The sequence below is a fragment of the Strix aluco genome, chromosome Z (genome assembly GCF_031877795.1).
Source record: "Strix aluco isolate bStrAlu1 chromosome Z, bStrAlu1.hap1, whole genome shotgun sequence".
NCBI classification, from domain to species: domain Eukaryota; kingdom Metazoa; phylum Chordata; class Aves; order Strigiformes; family Strigidae; genus Strix; species Strix aluco.
In genome coordinates, this window is record NC_133971.1 from 66,538,770 (window position 1) to 66,560,224 (window position 21,455).

At 38.3% G+C, this 21,455-nt stretch overlaps 1 protein-coding gene across 1 annotated transcript; it reads left to right on the forward strand.

The window, feature by feature from the left end:
* Positions 1–1,228: 1,228 nt before the first annotated feature.
* Positions 1,229–20,482, forward strand: DIRAS2 (DIRAS family GTPase 2). Its single transcript, XM_074813320.1, has 2 exons — positions 1,229–1,427; positions 16,379–20,482. Exon 2 carries the CDS (start codon positions 16,419–16,421, stop codon positions 17,016–17,018), a length of 600 nt encoding a protein of 199 aa, XP_074669421.1. The 5' UTR covers positions 1,229–1,427; positions 16,379–16,418; the 3' UTR covers positions 17,019–20,482.
* The last annotated feature ends 973 nt before the right edge of the window (positions 20,483–21,455 follow it).

Consider the following 21,455-nt stretch of genomic DNA (forward strand, 5'->3'; position numbering starts at 1 on the left):
AAGCAAAACAAAGCCATCCATTACTGAGTGGCACTTAACAAATCATACCAGCTGTTGGGAGCTAGCTGCTTGACTTGTGCTTCTCTCAGCAGTCACAGCAAGCCTAAAAACGAAGCACTTCCCATGCTGCTGAGCCGGGGTGCTGGCTGCCACCTGCCCTCTGCAGGGTCACGCTCCTTGGGATGAGCATAGAGCCCTTTTATGTCATGACTCAACCCCGTTATGTGTTTCAAGCTTAGAGAAACTATGGTGCTACATACCCCTGCTACTGGATTATGAAGGTAGCATCTCCCCACACCTTCCCTGGGGATTCACACAGAGACCCCATACTTAGACTTCCTTTCTGCAGTGTGAGTTCAAACATCTCCAGTGGACACCACTTCTAGTCTAGAAAGAAAAGCCCTGAGTATTTCTAAATACAGCTGAAGAAGACATTAGACCTTACCTTTGGATTTTTCACCAAAAAAATCACCATTAAATGTGGAAAAAAAAATGTACGTTCTTAATTTATGTTTACCCATAAAACTCAAGAATCCTATTTTACACTGCTGTCAGGAAAAAAAAAAAAAAAAAAAAAAAAAAGTATTCTCTATTCTCTGTTTCAGATGAGCGAAATTTTGAGGGGCTGTGCTGGACAGAAGCTATTTTTATGTCACGTTTTTCGTGATACCTACTGTATTTTTGTGAATAAATGTTAGACTTAAGGGATGAATTTCTCAGCTAGTATAAATCAGCACAGGTCCATTGTATATATATGAATTCATATGTATGTATGAATAGGGCTATGCTGGTTTATGCCCACTGGGAATTAGCCCCACCAAAGGCTTTGTAAGCTTTTTAAAGTTAAAGGAATAGGCTTGTTCCATGTTCAGGTGCTGAAAGAAAGGGAGAATTATGACCACAGATTAATGTAAACTACAGCGTTAAATTATAAACTTTAGAATATTTGGAGGTCTTAAAGACCATTTGTAAAGATCTGCTACATTTGTTGAGAAAGCCAGAAAATTACAGCCTGTATACACGTACTTTCATGCGTATGTATCTCCATGTAGGTATTCCGCAGTTACTCAGTAGGTGGCAGTTAAAAGCCTCGTTGAGCGTTGCCGTCGCCATTTAGGCAGTCGCACCCGCAGAGGCTGGAGGCAGTCCGCCCGAACGAGACGAGGCAGAAGGAGCGGCCGCCACCAAGCCGCGGAACGGCCGCGGAACGGCTGCCCCGCGGAACGGGCGCCGGGGCGCAGGCGGGCGAGGGCCGGCGGGCGAGGGCCGGCCCGGCAGCAGCCGCCGCCCGGCGCAGGGGACGGAGCCCCCTGCGTTGAGACGGGGACTCCTTTCTGGTGGAGGAAAGAGAGGGCAGAGAGGGCGGACAACTGGTGCGATGACAGGCAGAAACTGAAGAACGGTTGGAGCTTTCTGTTCCGACAGAGGTAAATTTTTTTTCCGTTGTTTTGCTACATTACTTCGTACAAGAAACATAGCTTTGGATTGAGATTAGAGGTCTTTATTTCCTTTGGCCACAATCCAGTCCTCGCTCAGGCAGAATTTCCACTGAAGTCTATAGAGTTTTGCGTGAGTTATGACTGCAAGATTTGATTTAAGCGTATATCTTATGTCAAGAACATGCCATGCTATAAACTGGGTCTGACAAGGAAGCCAGAGGCTGGTCACATGCATACTGACCAGTTAAACTATATAGTTTTTCTGTGTGCTGGGATGCTAGCAACGACTTCATAACCTTTTTTTAAGCTTTCATTAAAACTCAGTGTGCTGAATTTTGCCCTAGTTTATACTGCTGCCACTGCAGTGTTTTAAGGAGAGACTTTTTTTTTTTTTTTTTTTTTTTTTTAAATGAAAGCTACATTTTAACTTATGTGATGAAAGAATACAAAAATGTTGAGTCTGTATAAAATAACTCCAGGTGTTGCTTTCTTTGAAACAAATACAACTTTGCAGTATTCCACTGACAGGCAGGCAGTATTTTATTTGTTCAGTAGATTGTGCCTCTCTCAGCTGAATGAAAGGAAATAAATCATGAAAGGCCATTCTCAAGTGTCTGTGAGTGACTGAATTCAGATTTGATAATACTTCCTCTCTTGCTATCTTCCCCGTGAAGTGTGGGATGGTCTTGTATGTTGCAGCACTTGGTCACAGGTGGGTGAGCCTGGAATAGAACGACAAGATTTGATGTATTTTATTTTTATAGCATTTTCCAAATGTCTTGTTTTCATGAGTACCTAGTCATACATGAATACATATATGCCTGTTTATAAATGCACACACGTATAGGTATGTAATGTGTGCATCCCCATACCTTTCCACATAAACAAAGCTGTTGCAACTAATTGATGTTTTACCTTTGCCAGGGTTTACTGTATCTATGTTTGCAAGTCTCACAATTTTGAATTCTGGGTCAGAGGGCTATTTTGGCTTCCCCTGCCCCACCCCCCCACCCCCTTTTACTTTTCTGACTGGTGGACCTCACTTGTGTTCAGGAGCTGTCCCCTGGGGTCCAGCTGTGCTGGTAGCAGTGCCAAATTCTCACAGGATGCCATCCATGCCATCATTCAGGGGGCTACAAAATGTGGTATCCTTCCAGGTTTCATGCTCTCTCTCACACTGCATAACACATTTCTGAGGCTCTTGCATGAAGAACTGTCCAAACATGGAACAGGTTCAAATACCATTGCAAATCAATGGACCTATGGAACTGGGGGAATGATTGAAATGTACAGCTATTTATCTTCATCCTTGGGAAGAGAGAAGAATGAATGGGTATAAGTGGGCTGTGAATACACTTAGGCTGGAAGGTTTCAAACCATTAGAACCACAAGGTTCCAAAATTACCTTCTTGTTGAAGTGATAGAAAGAAAAGGCTCTAAATGCTTTTCAGCCTGAACTTGATGGAAGGGATTATGTGAAATGGTTGCCTACAATAGCAAAGAACTGGATTTGATGATCCAGAAAGTCTCATTCTGTTCTAAATACCATTTTTACTTTTCACTGGATGTTGCCTGCATTAAAAAGTCTCTTTGCAAATGGGTCAATGTCTTTGGAAACACAGTTTTCCACACATCTCACTTCAGAGCCAAATGAAAGCCCATTTCTCTCCTAGGTTTTGCTGCACTGTTGCTTACACCAGCAGACACATAAGCCCTGATGGTCATCAGGCTGAATAATATCCCCTTCTCAGTGCAGAGCAGAGCTCTTTGGAAGATGATTTGAGTTCAGAGGCATGGCTCCTTGTGGCCAGGTGGTCAATATTATATTATACTGGCACTGAAGTCTCTGTGATACCACAAAAATAGTGGATAATATATAAACTGATAATGCTGTTCCTGAAGTTACTAGCGCTGTTTCTAGTTTCCTTTGAGGATCACCTCATAACTTTCTTTTGTGCTAACCAGCACACCTGTCCATGTAAAGAACCCACCATCATGTGTGAAAAAACAAAGACTCACACTTTTGTTGTGACAGAGTGTGTGCTTATTGCCTCAAACTTAGCTTATTTTAAAAAACTGCAATAAACGATATTCTGGTTCAAAGATGCTCCTACAGAATGATCCCATTCAATTCCATATTTCCTCTTCCTCTCTTTGTAACTTGATCCTTTTTTTGCTTTTTTATGGTTTTGATTTACATACTACATTGGATTGCTTTCAATTCACAGTGTACCTCAGTAACTATTCTGTAATATATAATAAGCTGCATTTGAATGTTCCAGCTCCCACAGTGTGTATGAGTATCAGGCCATTTGAAACAATGTTCACTGTGGGAGATTTGGTTTGGTACGTAGGGCTGCTTCCAAAAGCTTCTTCCTTTCCCCTTAATACTTTGTATTAGTAGGCCTCACTGAACAATTATGAGTATTACACACAGGAAGAAAAATGGCAATTTTTGTGAAATGTGAATACATAATTTTAGCAATGTTACTTTCCCTTTTAACTGAACAATTTCCTTAAATGTACCAGGGGGAAAAAAATTTCTTGGAAATTTTTTTCTGTTTGTTATGTTTTACTTTCCACCCAAGCAAAGGTTTCTAAGTATCAACAAACAGATACTTTCACTGCATCCTTATTGTTGCACTAAAATTAAAATTTGCATTAAATTATCTTATCTTACTGCTGGAAAGGCAGGGGAAAAGATACACCAAGTGACAATGCAACTGTACATTTGAATTGAAAAAGAACATACTTTATTTTGCCTTTTTGAGAAAACAAATATTGATTTGTTTTCAACCACAGAATATTGATTACTCTATAATTCTTGAAATGAGTATCAAAGGAAGAGCACAGTGTCAAAAAGGGCGTGGCAAGTCTGTGGCAAATGCACTTTTCCACTCACAGGAGGTCAGGAGGGCCTCCTCTTGGGCACATAAATTTGAATTGAATGAGATGAAAATCAGTCTCTGATTTTTCTGGCTGTACAGGGGAGCAGTACGCTATTGCAGCAAAGTGCAATCACCCTCACTCTGACAGCGGGTGATGGAATTGGTTTTATTTAAATATGAATAAGTGTCAATGAAGTTATGACAGACTGTTAGCATCTTTTTTTAAAGTATGTATGTAGTAGTATGCCATATGAAAAGAGCAAATCCATTCCTTGACTGCAGATGTTTCCTTCCCAAAATGTCCAGTAGTTCTAACTTAAAATTAATGTGAAGCTAAGAAAAGGAGACTTACCTTCTTTTATTTAGTTTTATATTCTTCCCTGAAAATCTAGACTGATAGTTTTTATCTGCTCTGAAAAAGTTAGTAATTTAAATAATCAAATGTTAGCTACCATCAGTAGCTAAAATATTGCTGTAAACCCAACTAAAAAACACTAGCGTTTTTCCAGTTTTTACAGTTTTGTCTGCTGCTACAAGGAAAAGAAACATGAATTGAGAATAGACTACTCTAAAGGCTAAACCTACATTTTTTACTTCAGAATAGAAAGTACTAAAAACTGAGGAACTGATGAAGATTAGTATGAATTTGCTTTTCTGTTTAAAAAGTTAAAAAAAAGTTTCAGTAAGGAAAGTGAAAGTTCTTGGATACAGACTTAAAAATTAATTCTTAAAGAAAATACACTTTACAGTAAAAAGAAAAATAAATAAAATTTTCCCCCCAAACCAGGTTATGATAAATGGTACATCATGGACAGCAAATACCTTCTTGTGAACATTTAGAGACTCCTATCAGAAAGCTGTCATTCCTGTATCATACCCCACAGTTATACTTTAATTGCTCATTTTCAACCCTTTCTGATTTGCAGAAAATTTTCAGTGGAAACACAGACTTCCTACTAGTGCCTGGAAGCGTTATCAACAATGGGAATGCATTACTTAATTACTTGTCAGGGATCCTTCTGGGTCCTGAAACCCACTGTATTAACCTATTCACAAGTTATTGCCCAACAAACCGGTTGCAAAATGTATTATATTGGCTGGTAGTGTTTCTGGAGGAGTTACCATACACAGTTAGGACAGCAAGACAGATACTGATATTCTCAGTGTAGGCCACATTGTTTTGAATGGGGTATTACTTGGTCTGTGGAAGAGTGTCAGAAACGTTCCAGTGGTCAGGACAGCAATCAAGATATCCTTTCCATCCCAGGCAAGGGAAACTAATTATAGGAATTATATTCATAAGTCAGAATCCCTTAAGCTTTAATAATTCTGCTTTTATAGAAGATTTGTGCAAATAGTCTCAAATTAACATTAAGTGGTTGAGGACTACAGTGGGAAGGCAAAAAGGCCACTGGTCTTTGTACAGTTTCCTCTGCTGAATGGAAACCAGTCTTCCATGGATGCACGGTTCTTTGTAAATACCTTTATATGGAACTAGCTTATTGCCCATACTGGGATTTTTATCATGAGTCTCCAAAGCCTCTAGAGTCAGATGATTATTTGGTAAATGTTCCTTGTTGGTTTGGGGTTTTTCAGTGTTTTTCATGTTTCTAGCTTTCTCCATTCAGGAAAACTTAAAAGCCACACCTTTTCCCATAAGATGCAGAACAAAAAGTCACCTATTTTGGCTAGTGGATATCTGGAGAAGCAGATGTTTACTACAGCTTGTAAAGTTATAGCTAATTGTCAAAAAGAGTATTCTCCTGTTAAAAAACAGAGGGGCTGAAGGGTCAGACTGAGTATCTGATCCTGCATTTGTATGAGTGACAAATTCCAGTGAATAGCCCTACTGCTCTATCCAATGGCATAATGTCCTAATTGTTGAAAGGTGAACATACTACATTCTTTCCATCTTTTCTCAGGTAAATTAAATCTACTGAAAACTGGACAAAAACTACAGTGTTTGACCTGTTAAGCTGGGGAGAAGACTGAAAAAAACCAGTCCGATAGGGAGTTGAATACAGTGCTGTTATCCTGACATTTTTATTTCTATGTATGAATTCACTAATACCTAACTGCACATATGCAAAGGCTTCTGAGCCATTTCTCACTGAGTTTTGACTGTAAGCACTTAAAAGTTTAAGATACTGTTTTACCAAAATGCTTGAATAGATAAATAAATATAAGAGTAGCTCCATTTAGGTCAAGGAAGCTTCTAACATGCCTAAAGCAAAGCCTGAATTTAAACAGGAACTGAGTCATGAAATTCTCCATTTTTAATTTTAAGATTAGTCAATTCAGTGAATAGGAAGTGACAACCAGTAGGACACTTGTCCACCCTGGGTAAACTTAGCACGTTATTGCTGCTTCTGCATAAAAAGAAGGTTTTCTCATGTGGTAAGTATATGCAATGATGCTGGATCTTGTTTTACAGTAATGGTTTATTAGTTACTCAAGGGTTAGTTCTGAAAGCTCTTGAGCAACAACAGAGCAAATCATTTAAGTGTACTCCTAATTCTAAAGCTTTTTGTTGGATTAAGTCCAGCACCTTCTTCATTTTCTGCACATGAACCATCAGCAGAGAAGTAGATCAACAGAGCCTTCTGCATCATTCATTCTTTCATCACCAGTCCTGCCTTCTTCAACAAGCAATGCCACTTTGATTAAACCTAATTTCAGAAATCCATGCTACCTATTGCCCCTGTAGAAAACTCATCTAATTCTCTCCCCTTTCTTTTTCCAGTTCTTTCTTGCTTAGCAAAAGTATTTCTGTCACAATCTCTCCTGGCTGTATCTTAGCCCAAGAGCTAGTAAAGATTTTCTTACTGTGACAGCTGTGTGTTTGGGCTTTTTGTTTAATGAAGGGGTTTGTTTGATATGCTATTTTATAGGGCTTCAAACAGTTTTGGAAAGGCATGGTTTTGGGAATGAGACTTTTCAACACTGGTGTGATGAAAATATGACAATTTGCTAAAGCAGAGGACAGCATCTGTGGCCACAAAACAGTATAGGGGCTGGATTCTACCTCCTTTACATACAGATGTTCTTAGGACAATATTCTACTTCTGCAAATACAGAACAAAACTGTGACAAATTATTCTGAGAGACCCTTGTCCTTTCTATTACTCTTCTATGTTAGGCCAGCAGTATGAAGGCAATCTGCAAAACGTCTTAGAGAACCTCTCTGGAAAAACTTTCTAAAATTGAAATCTTGGCTTAATACCTAGATTATATCTGTAGTGTAGCATGTGCATTTGTAATGTAGTGAAGAATCTGTCCCAAAATGCAAGAAACACTTAGCCAACATTGAAAAAAGGGAGGAATTTTAATTTTTTCCCCTTTTTCTTTTTTAAATATTTGAAAGCAAATGCTATGATCACCTAGTCCAAGCTCCTCCAAAGCACACACTTTTCTGACATTCTGGTTGTGCAGGGCAGTTTTAGCTTTCTGCTCTCAGTCCCATCGAGTTTTGTACAGACTGAACCACTACTTTCATTTCAGTTAGAAAATTCTAAATGATGAATTTTCTATGCAAATTCAAACAATTCAAACCTTGTAGAGAGTCTAGCCCTAAAATGGAAACTGTTTCACTTGAAACAATTTGAAATTGTAGTTTGAATTTGTGCTTCCTATGAATATGTTGAACAAGAAGAATGTCTGATTTTGTCTCTTACTTTCAGATGATCAAGTAAATACTATAACAAGGACAGTGAGTTAGAGAAAAACAGCAGGTTTATGACATGCAGCTTTATTTATATTTTTTTTCCATAGAAGATGCCATTTTCTCTGTAACTTGGTCTGGTCTGCTTCCTTCTGGCTGATGATATAAAATATTAAGTTAGCATTGCTTTTCTCTCAAATGATAGTTGAGAACAACTCTGTCATTTTCTGCCATGGCCTATTATGCCATCCAGTTTTGTATTGACTCTGAAAATAAATCTGGAACTACAAAAGCCTCTGTTCATTCAGATCTTTTTTGGCCACACTTGGTAACTTCTACACAGATCTTAAAGTCAGATTATTAAGTTGCTCTCAGTGTTCAATAATTGAATGCTGTTTGGCCAACATGACGTGTTATACTGAAAAATTCCTATGTCATCTCTAACTGCTGCATCTATGTTGACCTGTCAAAAATCACTGATCTTCTTAATCTTTCCTCCACTGTAAACAGCCTTTACATCAGGAGTGCTATATATGCAGACTTTATAAATAATGTTCAATTAGACCACAGTTAAATCCAGTTTAAAAAGAGATGAGAAGAATGTGCACGATTTAAGTGCTTTCTTAAGGACTTTGCTGAACTGAGACCTACAGGTTACACAAACAGTGCCCATCTTCCTTTTCATGATAACAGTACAGTACATGACACCAACTCAGCTTTCTTTCAGTAAACCAGTATGTTAGTGCTTGGCCATTCAGTGCTGGAAGTCTTGCAGTAGATTTAGTCTTCACTGATCAAGCAGTATTGCCATTATTTTGAAACACCATTCTCCACCATCCTTCAGTTTGAAATCAATTCTTAAATGAAATCAGTGTTATTAACACTGGGCAACATTCAGTGACCAATTGCATAAACTTTGGTCTCAGAGGGACTCCTATCTTGAGCTTTTAGACTAATGCAAAACCAAAACTATTACTATGAAACAACAGCAAAACTGATACTAGAGTCCAAGAAGTTTCTGGAAGCTGCTAATTTAACAAATTATCAGCATTTCATCAGCAGCAGCATAATCACCTTTCCTAAATCAATAGGATGCTTTTCAGAGAGTTATTAGGTGGAACAGCTGTAGTCAAAGTATTCTTTTTAGGAATAAAACAAGTTACTTTGTTCAAACTACACTGCCGACAGTGAAAAAAACCCAGAGAAACTTTAGGTCAAATGGCTTAATGATTCCTGGCACTGTATAAATACCTTGAGCAAAATACCATCAATTGCTATCTTCAAATCCCACTTCACATTAGTATGTGAAAGACTTTTTTGCATTTCAAGACTTACTTTTTTTGTAGGGAGAAGGTATGATCCAAAATATCTGACACACTTCCCTATACTTTTGGCTTGTAAAGGAATCTAAAAAGTTGTGACAATTATGAATAAGTAATATTTAGTCTAATATTTGTTATCCAGCAAGCTATGGATAGTATCTGGTAACAGAAGTATCAAAGACTTAAATTCAAGTGTGAGGACGTCACCAATATACAGATAGACATTTTGAAAACAAGGCATGATGTCACAATAACTTGTCAAGCTGAAATTTTGATATGGCAAATCAAATTCAGGTAGCAGTTTTAGTCTAAATGCACCAAATAATTTTAATTACTTTCATTAGTACTGTGAAGCCATACATAGTCCAGTGATGTGACTTGGCCAGTCGTCCTCTTATTTTATACAAACATGCTAAGAAAAAAAAAGGAGGCATTTTGAATGGGTACTTATCTCTGGCCAAGGCTTTGCTCAAATATCAATAACACAGGCATTAACAGTATGAAAAATAATTTTCTCTGTTAACCTGGATGGCAAAAACATGTGCATAAAAGCCAGAGCTGACATAAACCAAAATTGCTACAGCATTTATGCAGTGAAGAAGTCACGATTTACACTAGCTGACCATCAAGAAGCAGACCTTCAAAGAACATTTTGTTCAGCATGAGAATAAAAAAAGTGCTTTCCAAATGAACTAGAACCTCATGTTGCAAGAAGCTGTTTTTACTGTTATCATTTTGTATTCAAACATGTCCAGCTTTCCATTAATTTGAAAACACCAAAGCAAAGCAAGCAAAGAAAAAGAAAAAAAGAATGAAAAAGCGAGTCTTGTAGTAAAGGATGAAGACACTGGGAGTAAAAGAATGCCCATTCTTTAAGCCCATGTTCATTGGCAGATACGGTGAAAATACTGCCTGAGTAGTGCCTGTTTATATACATGATGGACAACAAGTAAAAACTCCTTGCAGAGCTCTCTTTCCCTCTTGTATGTAAATAATGTGTACCTTTTTCACCTCTGATATGGTGAAATGGCCATTAACCTTACAACCATGCTGAAATCCAGCTTACCTATTGCTACATTGGGTATTATTCTTCACCTTGGACCACGTATCTTCTCATCAGTGGATAGCCTGATGGATTGTTAATTTAAATTGATGCAAACTTCTGGACTAAATGCATTGCTTGTACTTTATTGGATTTTCATCATAACAATGGCAATATAAACAGAGACATCTCCTAAGACTTTAAAAAAACAAAAAAAACACTGACTGACGTGAGGTGATACTACCCAAGGAAAAACAGCTTTCAGAAATTTAAGACACAGCATCTGACAATTGCTGTTATTGCATATCAAACTGACATCTTAGTAGGACATTATAAAACCTCAAGAACTGGATCGGTTAAGACGCAATCAAAGCCTCTGACTCCAAACAGAAAAGGTAGTATAAGGTTGTTTTATAAAACAAATGCTACCCTAAAAGATGCCATCTAGCTGAACCATTTCAAAGAAATTTGCAACCTGTGACATTTCATGGAGATCTAACAATGCAAACATGGTGAAAATCTCTTGCAACAAAACCAAAACTGTGGAAAGACTGGAGAGTGAGCATTCATTTTTTTCTATACCTACTTTCAAGTGCAAACTGGAAGGGCTCACCAGCTGTGAGATTCTAATCTCATGTTACGCTAAGGGTAAGTATTCAAGTAGATTAATTTTCAGAAGTTATTTTTCAGCCTCCCTATACCTTTTGCCTGTTATTGCATATGTTACTCATGGCTTAAATACAAACATAAGATGCAAGTCACAAACACAATTAGTAGAAAAGTTAGACCATAAAAAATGATTAAAGATGGGAGACAGCTATGGAGATCCAGTGGCTAAAACAGGATCAGTGACATAATTTAGTAAATGTTAACACACCCACATGTAATTAGTCACCCAAAGAACATTAAGAGTTTGAACTATCAAGTGCATAATCTGTAGTGCAAAGTACTTTGTTTAAACATTTTAAAATGCACAATTTTATTATCACTATATAACAAAATAATTGATTTTATGTCAAAACGACTCAGTCCTTAAACTGTATCCTCCTGTAGGAACAACCCCTGAGTTCTTTTACCTGACATGTCAGAAACAGCTCGAGAAAGAATGCAGACCAACGTAACAGTCCATATTTCAGTTTGAACTGGTGGCAGCCTTTTGTCCCAGTGAACAGCCTGTTGAGCTCAACCACAGCAGCTGAGCTAGAACAACTCAAGCCTTTTGCTAGTGGACCTTCTGCAGAAAACAGAGCTAAGTCAGCAGAGGTGTATGGAGACTCACTAACTCGCTGAACTTTGCAACCAAACAATTAAAAAATGAAGGGGATGGATGTATGTTATGAAAATTGCTTTTTTAAGTGAGGATAGTTTGGTTAAACTGACACTTCAGAGGATGATAGTAAATTTTCACTGATGTAGTTTGTGAAAGTAACAAAGGCAGCAAATGGGGCTTTATTACACACAAACTCAAGAATAAGTCAGTTTTCAAGTGTAAAAAGCAACTTCTGCTTTCTACATGCAGATTATGAAACAGATGGGTTCTCAAAGTATGAATCAGAGGAAATATTATACAGCTGAAAATTCAGACTTCTTTCAAGTTAATTTTTCCATACCCACATTGGCCAGAATATTGAAAGCTGATGAGACAATGTGGTAATTTATTTTGTCCTGTTGTGTGTTTTAGTTAACATATTTTAAGACAAAGAAAAATCAATACACTAATCGGGCAGTATGAAAAGCCTTAACAAATGTACAGTTGGTGTACAAAAGTGCCCCACAGTCACAGAAAATTATTTTCACTGCAGGAGGATCTCTGACCAGATCCACATAGAGAATACAACCACATGGTAAAAATTATTTAAGGAAGACTTTCTCTTGTGTGATCAAAAAGCCTTGCATGAGGTTTTTGTTTTGTTTGCTCCCAGCTCCTGAGCAGGATGAAGAATAAAATAACTTGTATTTTTTATCTTGCTAAAACTGAGGATCTTTAGGACTAACAGACCTGCAAGTGGGACAGACTAAACAGCTGGGGAGCAGCTCTGTGGAGAAGGTCCTGGGGCCACAGTGGGCAGCGAGCTGGGCATGGCCAGCAGTGGCCTTGGCCACAACGAAGGCCCACTCTCTCCTGGGCTGTATGAACAGAAGCATGGCCAGTCGGTCGAGGGAGGAGATAATCCCCCTCTGCCCAGCACTCAGGAGACAACAGCTCTGTAGTTTGTCAGGTTTTGGCACCCCCAGCAGAAGAAACACATCAATAAACTGGAGCAAGTTCAGATGAGGGCATCAAGGGCACCGAGGTGTCCTGGGCTGCAGCACTGTCCTGTCCTGCAGGCTGAGGGGCAAGGGCTGGTTCAGCCTAGGGAAGGCACTGTTCAGGGGGCACCAAAGAACAGCCCCCCAAAACCTACAGGAAAGTCACCAAGAAGATGGAGTCAAACTCTTCACAGCAATGGACAGTGGGAGGAGGAGAGGCAACACATTTGAGTTGAAACACAGGTAGTTCAGTCTAGGTATAAGGGGGAAAAATCACACTGAGGGTAATTTAGCAGTGAAGCAGGTTGCCCATAGAGGCTGTGGGAAATGTTGGTTTTCAAACCCTGACAGGACAGAACAACCTTGTCTGGTCTCATGGGTGACACTGCTGTGACCAGCAGGCTGGACCAAAGACCCTTCCAGCCTGAATTATCCTGTGATTCTATGGTCATTTCTAAAGACAGTCTGCAAAATCTCCCTAAGCAATAGGTGTGCTCTTCTTACCACTGTAAAGTTTTCCTATTGACTAATGTGAATCTCTTCTACAATGTAAGCCCATTAATTCAATTTTTTTCCACTACAGATGTGCACTCTCTCTCTTTGCAATGACTTACTATGTATTTGAAGACTGTTACCATGCCGTTTCAGGTTCCCATATGTTGTGGTTTAACCCCAGCTGGCAATTAAGCACTACACAGCCACTCACTCTCTCCCTGTCACCCACAGTGGGATGTGGGAGAGAATCAGAAGAAGTAAAACTCATGGGTTGAGATGAACACAGTTTAATAGGACAGAAAAGGAAGGGGAAAAAAAATATGCAAAACAAGTGATGCACAATACAGTTGCTCACTACCTGCTGCCTGATGCCCAGCCAAGCCCCAAGCCACAGTGTCCCCCAGCCAACTTCCCCCAGGTTACATACTAGGCATGGCATCATATGGTATGGAGTACCTCTTTAGTCAGTTTGGGTCAGCTGTCATTGCTCTGTCCCCTCCCAGCTTCTTGTGCGCTCCCAGCCTCTGCTGGCAGGGAAATATGAGAAGCTGAAAACTCCTTGACTTAGAGTAAACACTGTTTAACAACAACTAAAACATCAGTATGTTCTCAACATTATTCTCATCCTAAATCCCAAACACAGCACTGTACCAGCTACTAGGAAGAAAATTAACATTATTCCAGCTGAAACCAGGACACCTTAGAAGCTTTTTGGATGCTTAATACTTCATGCCATTAAGTGCCACATTTCAGTTTGTTCTAACATTTGGGCAACCATATGTGCCAGTTTTCTTGGAGACTTCTGAGTATGCTTAAAGCACAAAGTTTAATATAGCAGGAGTACACTCAGCTAGCTTTTCAAATTTTATTTCTCTACTCTGTATTTCACTGATTTTCATATTGAAAATTTTCATAGTGCATTTTTTCTCATCATCCCATAGTTCCTAGACTATGTATTATCTGATTGTGCAAAGCTTAAGCTGTTCCTGAGGTGAAATAGCCCTGTCTTTCTCTCTTGCTCACAAAAATTATTAAACTATAATTCTTATGGTAGCTCATTCTGTTCAGTCACCTGTGACTTTAAGTTCTACGACTGTTCTGAATTTGCATGTTTGCAGCTCTTAGGTACAGGTTTATTCTCAGTGGAACAACATCCTGCTAGCTACCTCTGTTCTCATTTCGTGCTAGCTACTTTGGTTTTGTTTGTTCTCTCAACAGCATGAGCTGCTTGCTCATTCTCCTTGCTCCTCAGAGGTTTTCCCTTGTATAAAAACATATAGACTGCTGATTTCTGAGACTACGCTTCTTTCCATTCCTTGAATTCTGCTGTCAGAGAGAAACTATTTTGCTTCAGTGCCTCAGGATGAACACTCTTATTTATCAATCTTTCCTATATTTAAACAGGTCTCTAAGAGTGACAGTGACTGCAGCGTAGGAGGGATGGAAGGGATGAAGCTGCCTTCTGCCTCAAGCCAGGCTGGGTAGGCAGAGCTGTGACAGCTCTCCACTTTGCCTCAAGATTAGCATCCCCAGTTGCACTGGTTATTCTGCCTATGGTGTGGCAAATGAGGAAGTACAACTCCTTTGTCCAACACTTTATGTAAAGACAGATGTTTTCAGCTTACTCAGACATTAGAATTAGGACAGAATAGGATGCCCTGGACAAGAAGGATAACAAAATCAGGATATGTTTGAAGAGCAAAATGGAGACATTAGTGCAGCAGGGTTAGCCATAGTTTTAGTCTTAACTGGCACAGGCAGCAACAGCATCAAAGATGAAGAAGCACAAAGTTCAGTGTGGACTGGAAACTGGGATAAGGTCATGGGAGCTCCACTCACATTCATACCTCTCCAGCATCACTCCTATTCTCCCTGTGCTAGACAGATAAAGGGTACCTTAAAATCCTGCCCTGCAATGCAATCATTCTTTCTGCTGCAATGAAGAGATAGCTTGAAGGCTTTCCTTATTCATTCAGAAACCCCTCTGGTTGTTCTGGATTAGCTACTACCCAGGCAACGTTGCAACAGGCAAATTCAATCACCTGGCACCATTTGGGCAAGGTTCCCTATTAATTCAGCCCATTTTCATAAGAACAAATATAGGTGAGCAAATTTTGTAGTTTGTTCCACATGTACTTTTAATATGTCTAGCTTTGGTTTGAAAAGTAACAATATCCTAGACTCTCTTCAACTTTTATGGCTCAATTTTTTTAGTGTTTATTTGCTTAAATCTCACTATAAAAAGAGACTTGTAAATGCTGTGTACCTAATGAGCTGCTACTGATGGGAGGACGAATTCATCTTCACATTTATTTCAATGAATTATGAAACAACTACAGCTTGCAACCCTGGGAAAGCTTTACCATTTCTGTTATTTGGTAATGATGACAATATTTGTGGTCCTGCTGTTTACAGACAGGTTTTGTCAAGGGGAGCTGAATTCAGGGATTACAGAGTTTTGTGACCTTTGACATATGTATTTGCCAACCTTGACAATATAAGCCACTTTAATATGTTGTGAAGATGCCTGCACAACCTTTCTGATAAGTGTAGCATGTCTCCAGTCAAATATCATCTCTTGTGAAATAAAGATTAAATGAAAAGGCAGACTGAACATGAACAATCTTGTTTTAGCAAAATGTACTCTTTGACCTGAAATGCAAGTGGAAAAACACATTAAAGTGGGGCATACACACCCAAAGAGTTAGAAAAAAATCATACTTGGTGCTACTGCTGAATAAGCTACAAATATGTCTTAGATGTCACTCAAGAGTGTTGTCCAGTTGTAGTGGTGGTAAATTCCCTAACTACTGAGGAGATGGCATGTTTAGAGTAATTGACTGTCATACACATATACATATTGGTATAGTTCAACAATGATTTGGGGAGACTTGTTTTAGAGACAGAAGAGTAATTCAGCTTCTACAATTTGTTCAGGCGTTGGCCTTGCTGAAATACTATTTCCCAGATGCAGCTTTTTATTTCTGGGGATATTAGTCCTGTAGAAAGAATACTGAAACTCACAATGTTAATTTAAAATACATCATGAAGTGATGCAGATGGTCTTTTGTTACCAGTCCATGCTGGGTTGCAAATCCTGAATTTACTACTGAAATAAATCATTCTGTAACCCACTGCAAGTCTTCTTAAGTTATTAAAACTAGCATGCCATCACTTATATCACATTCATTTCTCTTATTGGAAAAGATATCATGAAGTGCACTCTCCACATGTATCTGTATTAATGTCTCTCTTCTTGTTTTTGTCATTTTCTTTCCCAGATTTTTTCCCTCTAGCTGAGCAACAGACGCACTGAGAAACATGCCTGAGCAAAGCAATGATTACAGGGTTGTTGTGTTTGGAGCTGGAGGAGTGGGCAAAAGTTCTTTGGTCTTGAGATTTGTAAAGGGCACTTTCAGAGAGAGCTACATCCCTACCATTGAAGACACCTATCGGCAGGTGATCAGCTGCGATAAGAGCATATGCACTTTGCAGATAACTGACACTACAGGGAGCCATCAATTTCCAGCCATGCAACGTCTTTCTATTTCTAAGGGACATGCTTTCATTTTGGTTTACTCTATCACCAGCCGACAGTCCTTGGAGGAACTCAAACCAATCTATGAACAAATATGCCAGATAAAAGGAGATGTAGAAAGCATTCCAATAATGCTGGTGGGGAACAAAAATGATGAGAACCAAAATCGAGAGGTGGACAGCAGCGAGGGAGAAGCCATGGCTAAGAAGTGGAAATGTGCTTTCATGGAGACCTCTGCCAAGCTGAACCACAATGTGAAAGAGTTGTTCCAAGAATTGCTAAACCTAGAGAAACGCAGGACTGTGAGTTTACAAATTGATGGCAAAAAAACCAAGCAGCAGAAAAGGAAAGAGAAGCTGAAAGGCAAATGTGTGGTAATGTGAAATTACACTGTCAGAAGTCAGTCATGCAGTCTCACCTGTCTGACAATACCCATGTAAAACCTATAGACAGCGACCAACCATGCAAGACCCTATTTATGAGTATCTGTTTTAAAAGAAATGTTTGGAATTTGAAAAAACAAGTTACTGTGGTTACTATGAAAAAAGCCAACAATTAAAAAATCATGTACTCTAGCTATCGGTGAAAAAAATCTAGAAGTGAAAGATGGACCAGGATATCTACTTCTGTAACTTACAGAAGAAAAGAAATTTCATCCTTAGCATAATGTGAAAGATTTGGAAAGTCAACTTCATTTTATTTACGTTCGCATACAACTGCAAGAGAAGGCAGTGTATAATGTTAGAAGAAAAATGGCCATGAAGAGAAATGGACATAAATAAACCTAGAACGTATAAATGCATGCTGGGTGGCATTCTCATGTCCATTAAAAATGCTGTGGACAAAAAATTCTGTGCAATTTTCATAACTGACTGGTGGGTCAGTGTGCATAAGTTAGTCTCGGATCTGCCAAATAAATGAAGTATTTCACAGTAGAAGGAAGTGTGAGGGTAGCACAGTTAAAAGGAACAGATATTCCGTCTACCCCCCAGCATGAGATTTCTTTCCAGGATGATGTGGTGTTTGAGCTGAAGGATGAGGAAAAGCCAGCCCCTGTAGGAGACATGGAGATCATCTTTTCTGGACCCATCACTTCAAGAATGACCTGTGCTTCTGGCCACAATATGTTTCAGAAGAGCAGATGTTTGCCTGTGGAGAACATGAGATTGTATAAAAAATGGTGTACATATCCAAACAGAAATCTTCCCCAGGGAGGATTGACTGGGGACTCCCCTACAAAAGCCTCTATGGTAAAGGCACAGTTCAAATGCTGCTGATGGCTTAATGAACCCATGGCGTGATTAGAGAACAAACTGAAAGCCTATTGAACTGGTGGTACCCCTAAAGAGGGTCGGTGTAGTATACAAAGTTTTTATTCAAATTACCACATTAGCTGAGTAAAAAATCTTTACATTACTATATTCCAATTAGAATGGGTTTGCATTCATACTCTACTGGATCTACTGCCTTTATACTGTCTGAAGGGTTTTATATTTACCATTTAAACTCATGATTTGAACTGTTGTGACTATTTATACAACCAAATCCTATATCTGGAGTTAGGGCCCACAAGAGTCTCTAAGAGAAGATTTATGAGGGTAAGTACTACAGGATTTGGTATATTAAGAGTTGCAGTCAGTACTGTGTTACAATGCAATACAAAGTTCAGAATAGAAAAAAAAAATTATTTAAACCACTCTGTCAGGGGAAACTGCTCTTCTCAAAACCTTTGGAAAGGGAAAAAGTGTACAAAATGTGAGCTTTTCTGGATCTCTCTCCAAAGCTTTTTTAAAAACTAATATGAATGAGTAAAGTATGTATCCTGATAACAGAGACCATCTAAGACAAAAGAAGCACATACATTTTTTAAAGGACACATAAAAACTGTATAAGCTACAATTTGCACCTTAGGAACTGCTTTGAAATAATAAAAACAAACCACCGCATTTTGGGTAAATGTTTATGTCAAAATCATAGTATGGGAAAACGCAGTCAAATACTAGTCTTATTAGTATGCATGCTGTTGCATAATAAATATCTTCTAGGAGCTGTTTAAATGCAGTATTTGTTACTTTGTTCCTCTCAGAATTACTGTTTGCTTACCTTCCATGTTTCAAACATGTAGACATTTCACAGGCAGAGTGATGGCATACATTTCTTTGAGCAAGAATTGCTATTAGCACTGTCTAGAAAGGAGCATTCACTCTTCTGTCATTCACTCAGAAGAACTTCTGGCACCATTAAAATCAAGCATAAAACTCCCGATTTCAAAGTAGGCAGAATTTTGTGTGTTTACTTCATTTCATTAGAAGAGAAAATTAGAGCATGAAAAAAAGCTAAGGCTCTTCCTTAACAATAAATTCCTGTCTCTTACATGATGCTTTTTCTCCATAAATCTGAAAGTACTTTGCAAAAAAGACAACATCATTTTCTTACTTTCTCAAGTGGTGAAACTGAGGCACAAAGAGGAAGCAACTGCACATAGGTTACCCAGCAGGCTAGAGGCAGACCCAGGAACAAAAGCAGATCTCCTCAGTCCCAGTCCAGTGCTTGCTCTGCATTTGGTCAGACTGTCTCTTCACATTCTTACATAGCTCCTAAAACACATAAAGAAACCTGGTGTGGCATATACAACTAAGTGCATCTTCTTCTTGTCAGTCTGTCAATAAATCAAACAGTATTTCCAGATCAGGGGTGCAAAACATTTTAAAACACTATGTTTAGTAAGACTTTTATAAATGTTTATACATCTAGTCTGTTTGTATGCAAATGGCTGATGATACTCAGCTTCACAGCACTGGATTCCACTAACAAAACTGGAAAATCAAAAGAATGATCACACTTAAGGAGTAATGGATCACATACAGAGGTCAGCAGTACAGAGGTGTCCCACTGATGCTAAAACGCTGGTGCCAAAGGTTATCATACGTGACTCATGGCTAAGCTGCCAGCATGGAATAATGATAGAAACTCACTGTATAAAGACAAAGATCCTTTTAACATTATTACTTTACCTGGAGGAATTAGTTGTATAGTAAAGAATCTGGCAGAAGTAGAATATAGGGGATCTGAATTATTTAAAAGGTTATGACTGCAAGGATATTACAGAATGAAATTTGGCCCTGGACTTTTTGAACGTGCCTCATAGCAAGAAAAGAGTAATTGTATGGCAAAGGTGGAAATAAAACAGCTGCCATTTGTTAGGCTTGAGGACCATTTCCTTTAATTCCCAGTTGATTCTTCACCTGCTACATAATAAGCCATGAATTATTTCATGGACTTGCATGTATCAAAGCAAGGCCAGTACAGAAGCAATATTACTCATGGACCACAGACTCAAAAGAGAACATATTTTATACCCTTGCATTGTCATCCTAGTTTATACTACTAGATTTTGCGTAGCTTACATACCTGTGAGCTGGTTTAAAACATTTGTTTTGCTATTACTTATACAATTATTTTTTTTAATATAGGGAAAAGCTCTAAGGTCAGTAAAGAAAATATACAGCTTTATTACATTTTGTGTTTTATTTGGGAATGTGATATCGGTATAATAAACTTTAAAATGTACAGAAAAAAGATGACATATTTTAAACATGTAAGATCTACAGTGAATTTTAGCACCCAGAAAACATGATCTAGACAAAATAAGTCTTTACAACGCATGACTTTTATATGTATATATGAAATATTAAGATATATAGTTATCATGAAAATGTGTGGTTGCAATTTCATTAGCAAATATTTTATTCAAAAACTCTGGATATGAAGTCATTTGTGCCTACAAGTTTCTATGTTTCTGGTGATGTTCTGAACATATAAAATAAAGTTTTAAATTGAAACACAAGTTTGGAAGGAGCCTTGTTGGTGCCTGCATTGTGTTTATTTCATAAGTATATTAAGTATACATTTCTAAAAGTTGTAAAGGCAATTCCCTATATCAAAATAGATTCTTATATGTTAGGCAGTATCCTAAAGTCTTCAGCTATACAAATCAGACTCCTGAAAAGTCCTGAGAGAATTGAAGCTGTATTATCTAACATTTACATTTCTTTTATTATAGTGTGGCAAACACCTACCCTTTCAAAGCAATCTACCTTTATAAAGCACAGATTATCAGTGGGTGTTTCTTTTGGCCATCACAAAACCAAAATAGTTCTGAAAGCTAGGCTATATTTTTTAATCTTCTTTCAAATAATGACAGATAAAACTTGGTGCTTGTGCAAAATTGAAACTTACTAGCTGGATCCTGCTATTCCTCCTCATTTCTACCAAATTCCTGATCTTTTTTCAAAATTTCCTACTGCTGCATGTTGTATTACCACCTGCTGCAAGAAAATGTCAAATATAATACTCTAACACTTCTTACAATTCAGAAAATGTGGTAACAGTTGTTCAGTTAAATAATCATTTCTGTATGTAAGCAATAATTCGTATTCAACAGAGGGAGGGATCAACAAACAAGCTTGAATACTTAAGCACATTGGTAGACAATTGAACCAGTGATGAAGTATTGAGTACTGAATGTACATCTCATATCATTGTGAAGTAATTGGACATGGCAGCCCTCAAAGCTTTTTACTTTAAGCAAAAGACACCCCAGAACTCCTAATAATTCATATTATTGGTTTTTTTCCTTCTAATACACCATCATTTACTATGCTTGGTCCTGATTCTGCCACAGCCTACTGTGGAACAGTGGACGTGCCAAGTCAGTGTCCTGGGGTTTGCACAATATGGTCAGTAATTGTTTATAGATGTTTGCCCTATTAGACACAGTACAAACATTACAAAATTTGCCTGCCTGTAAATATTTTGTC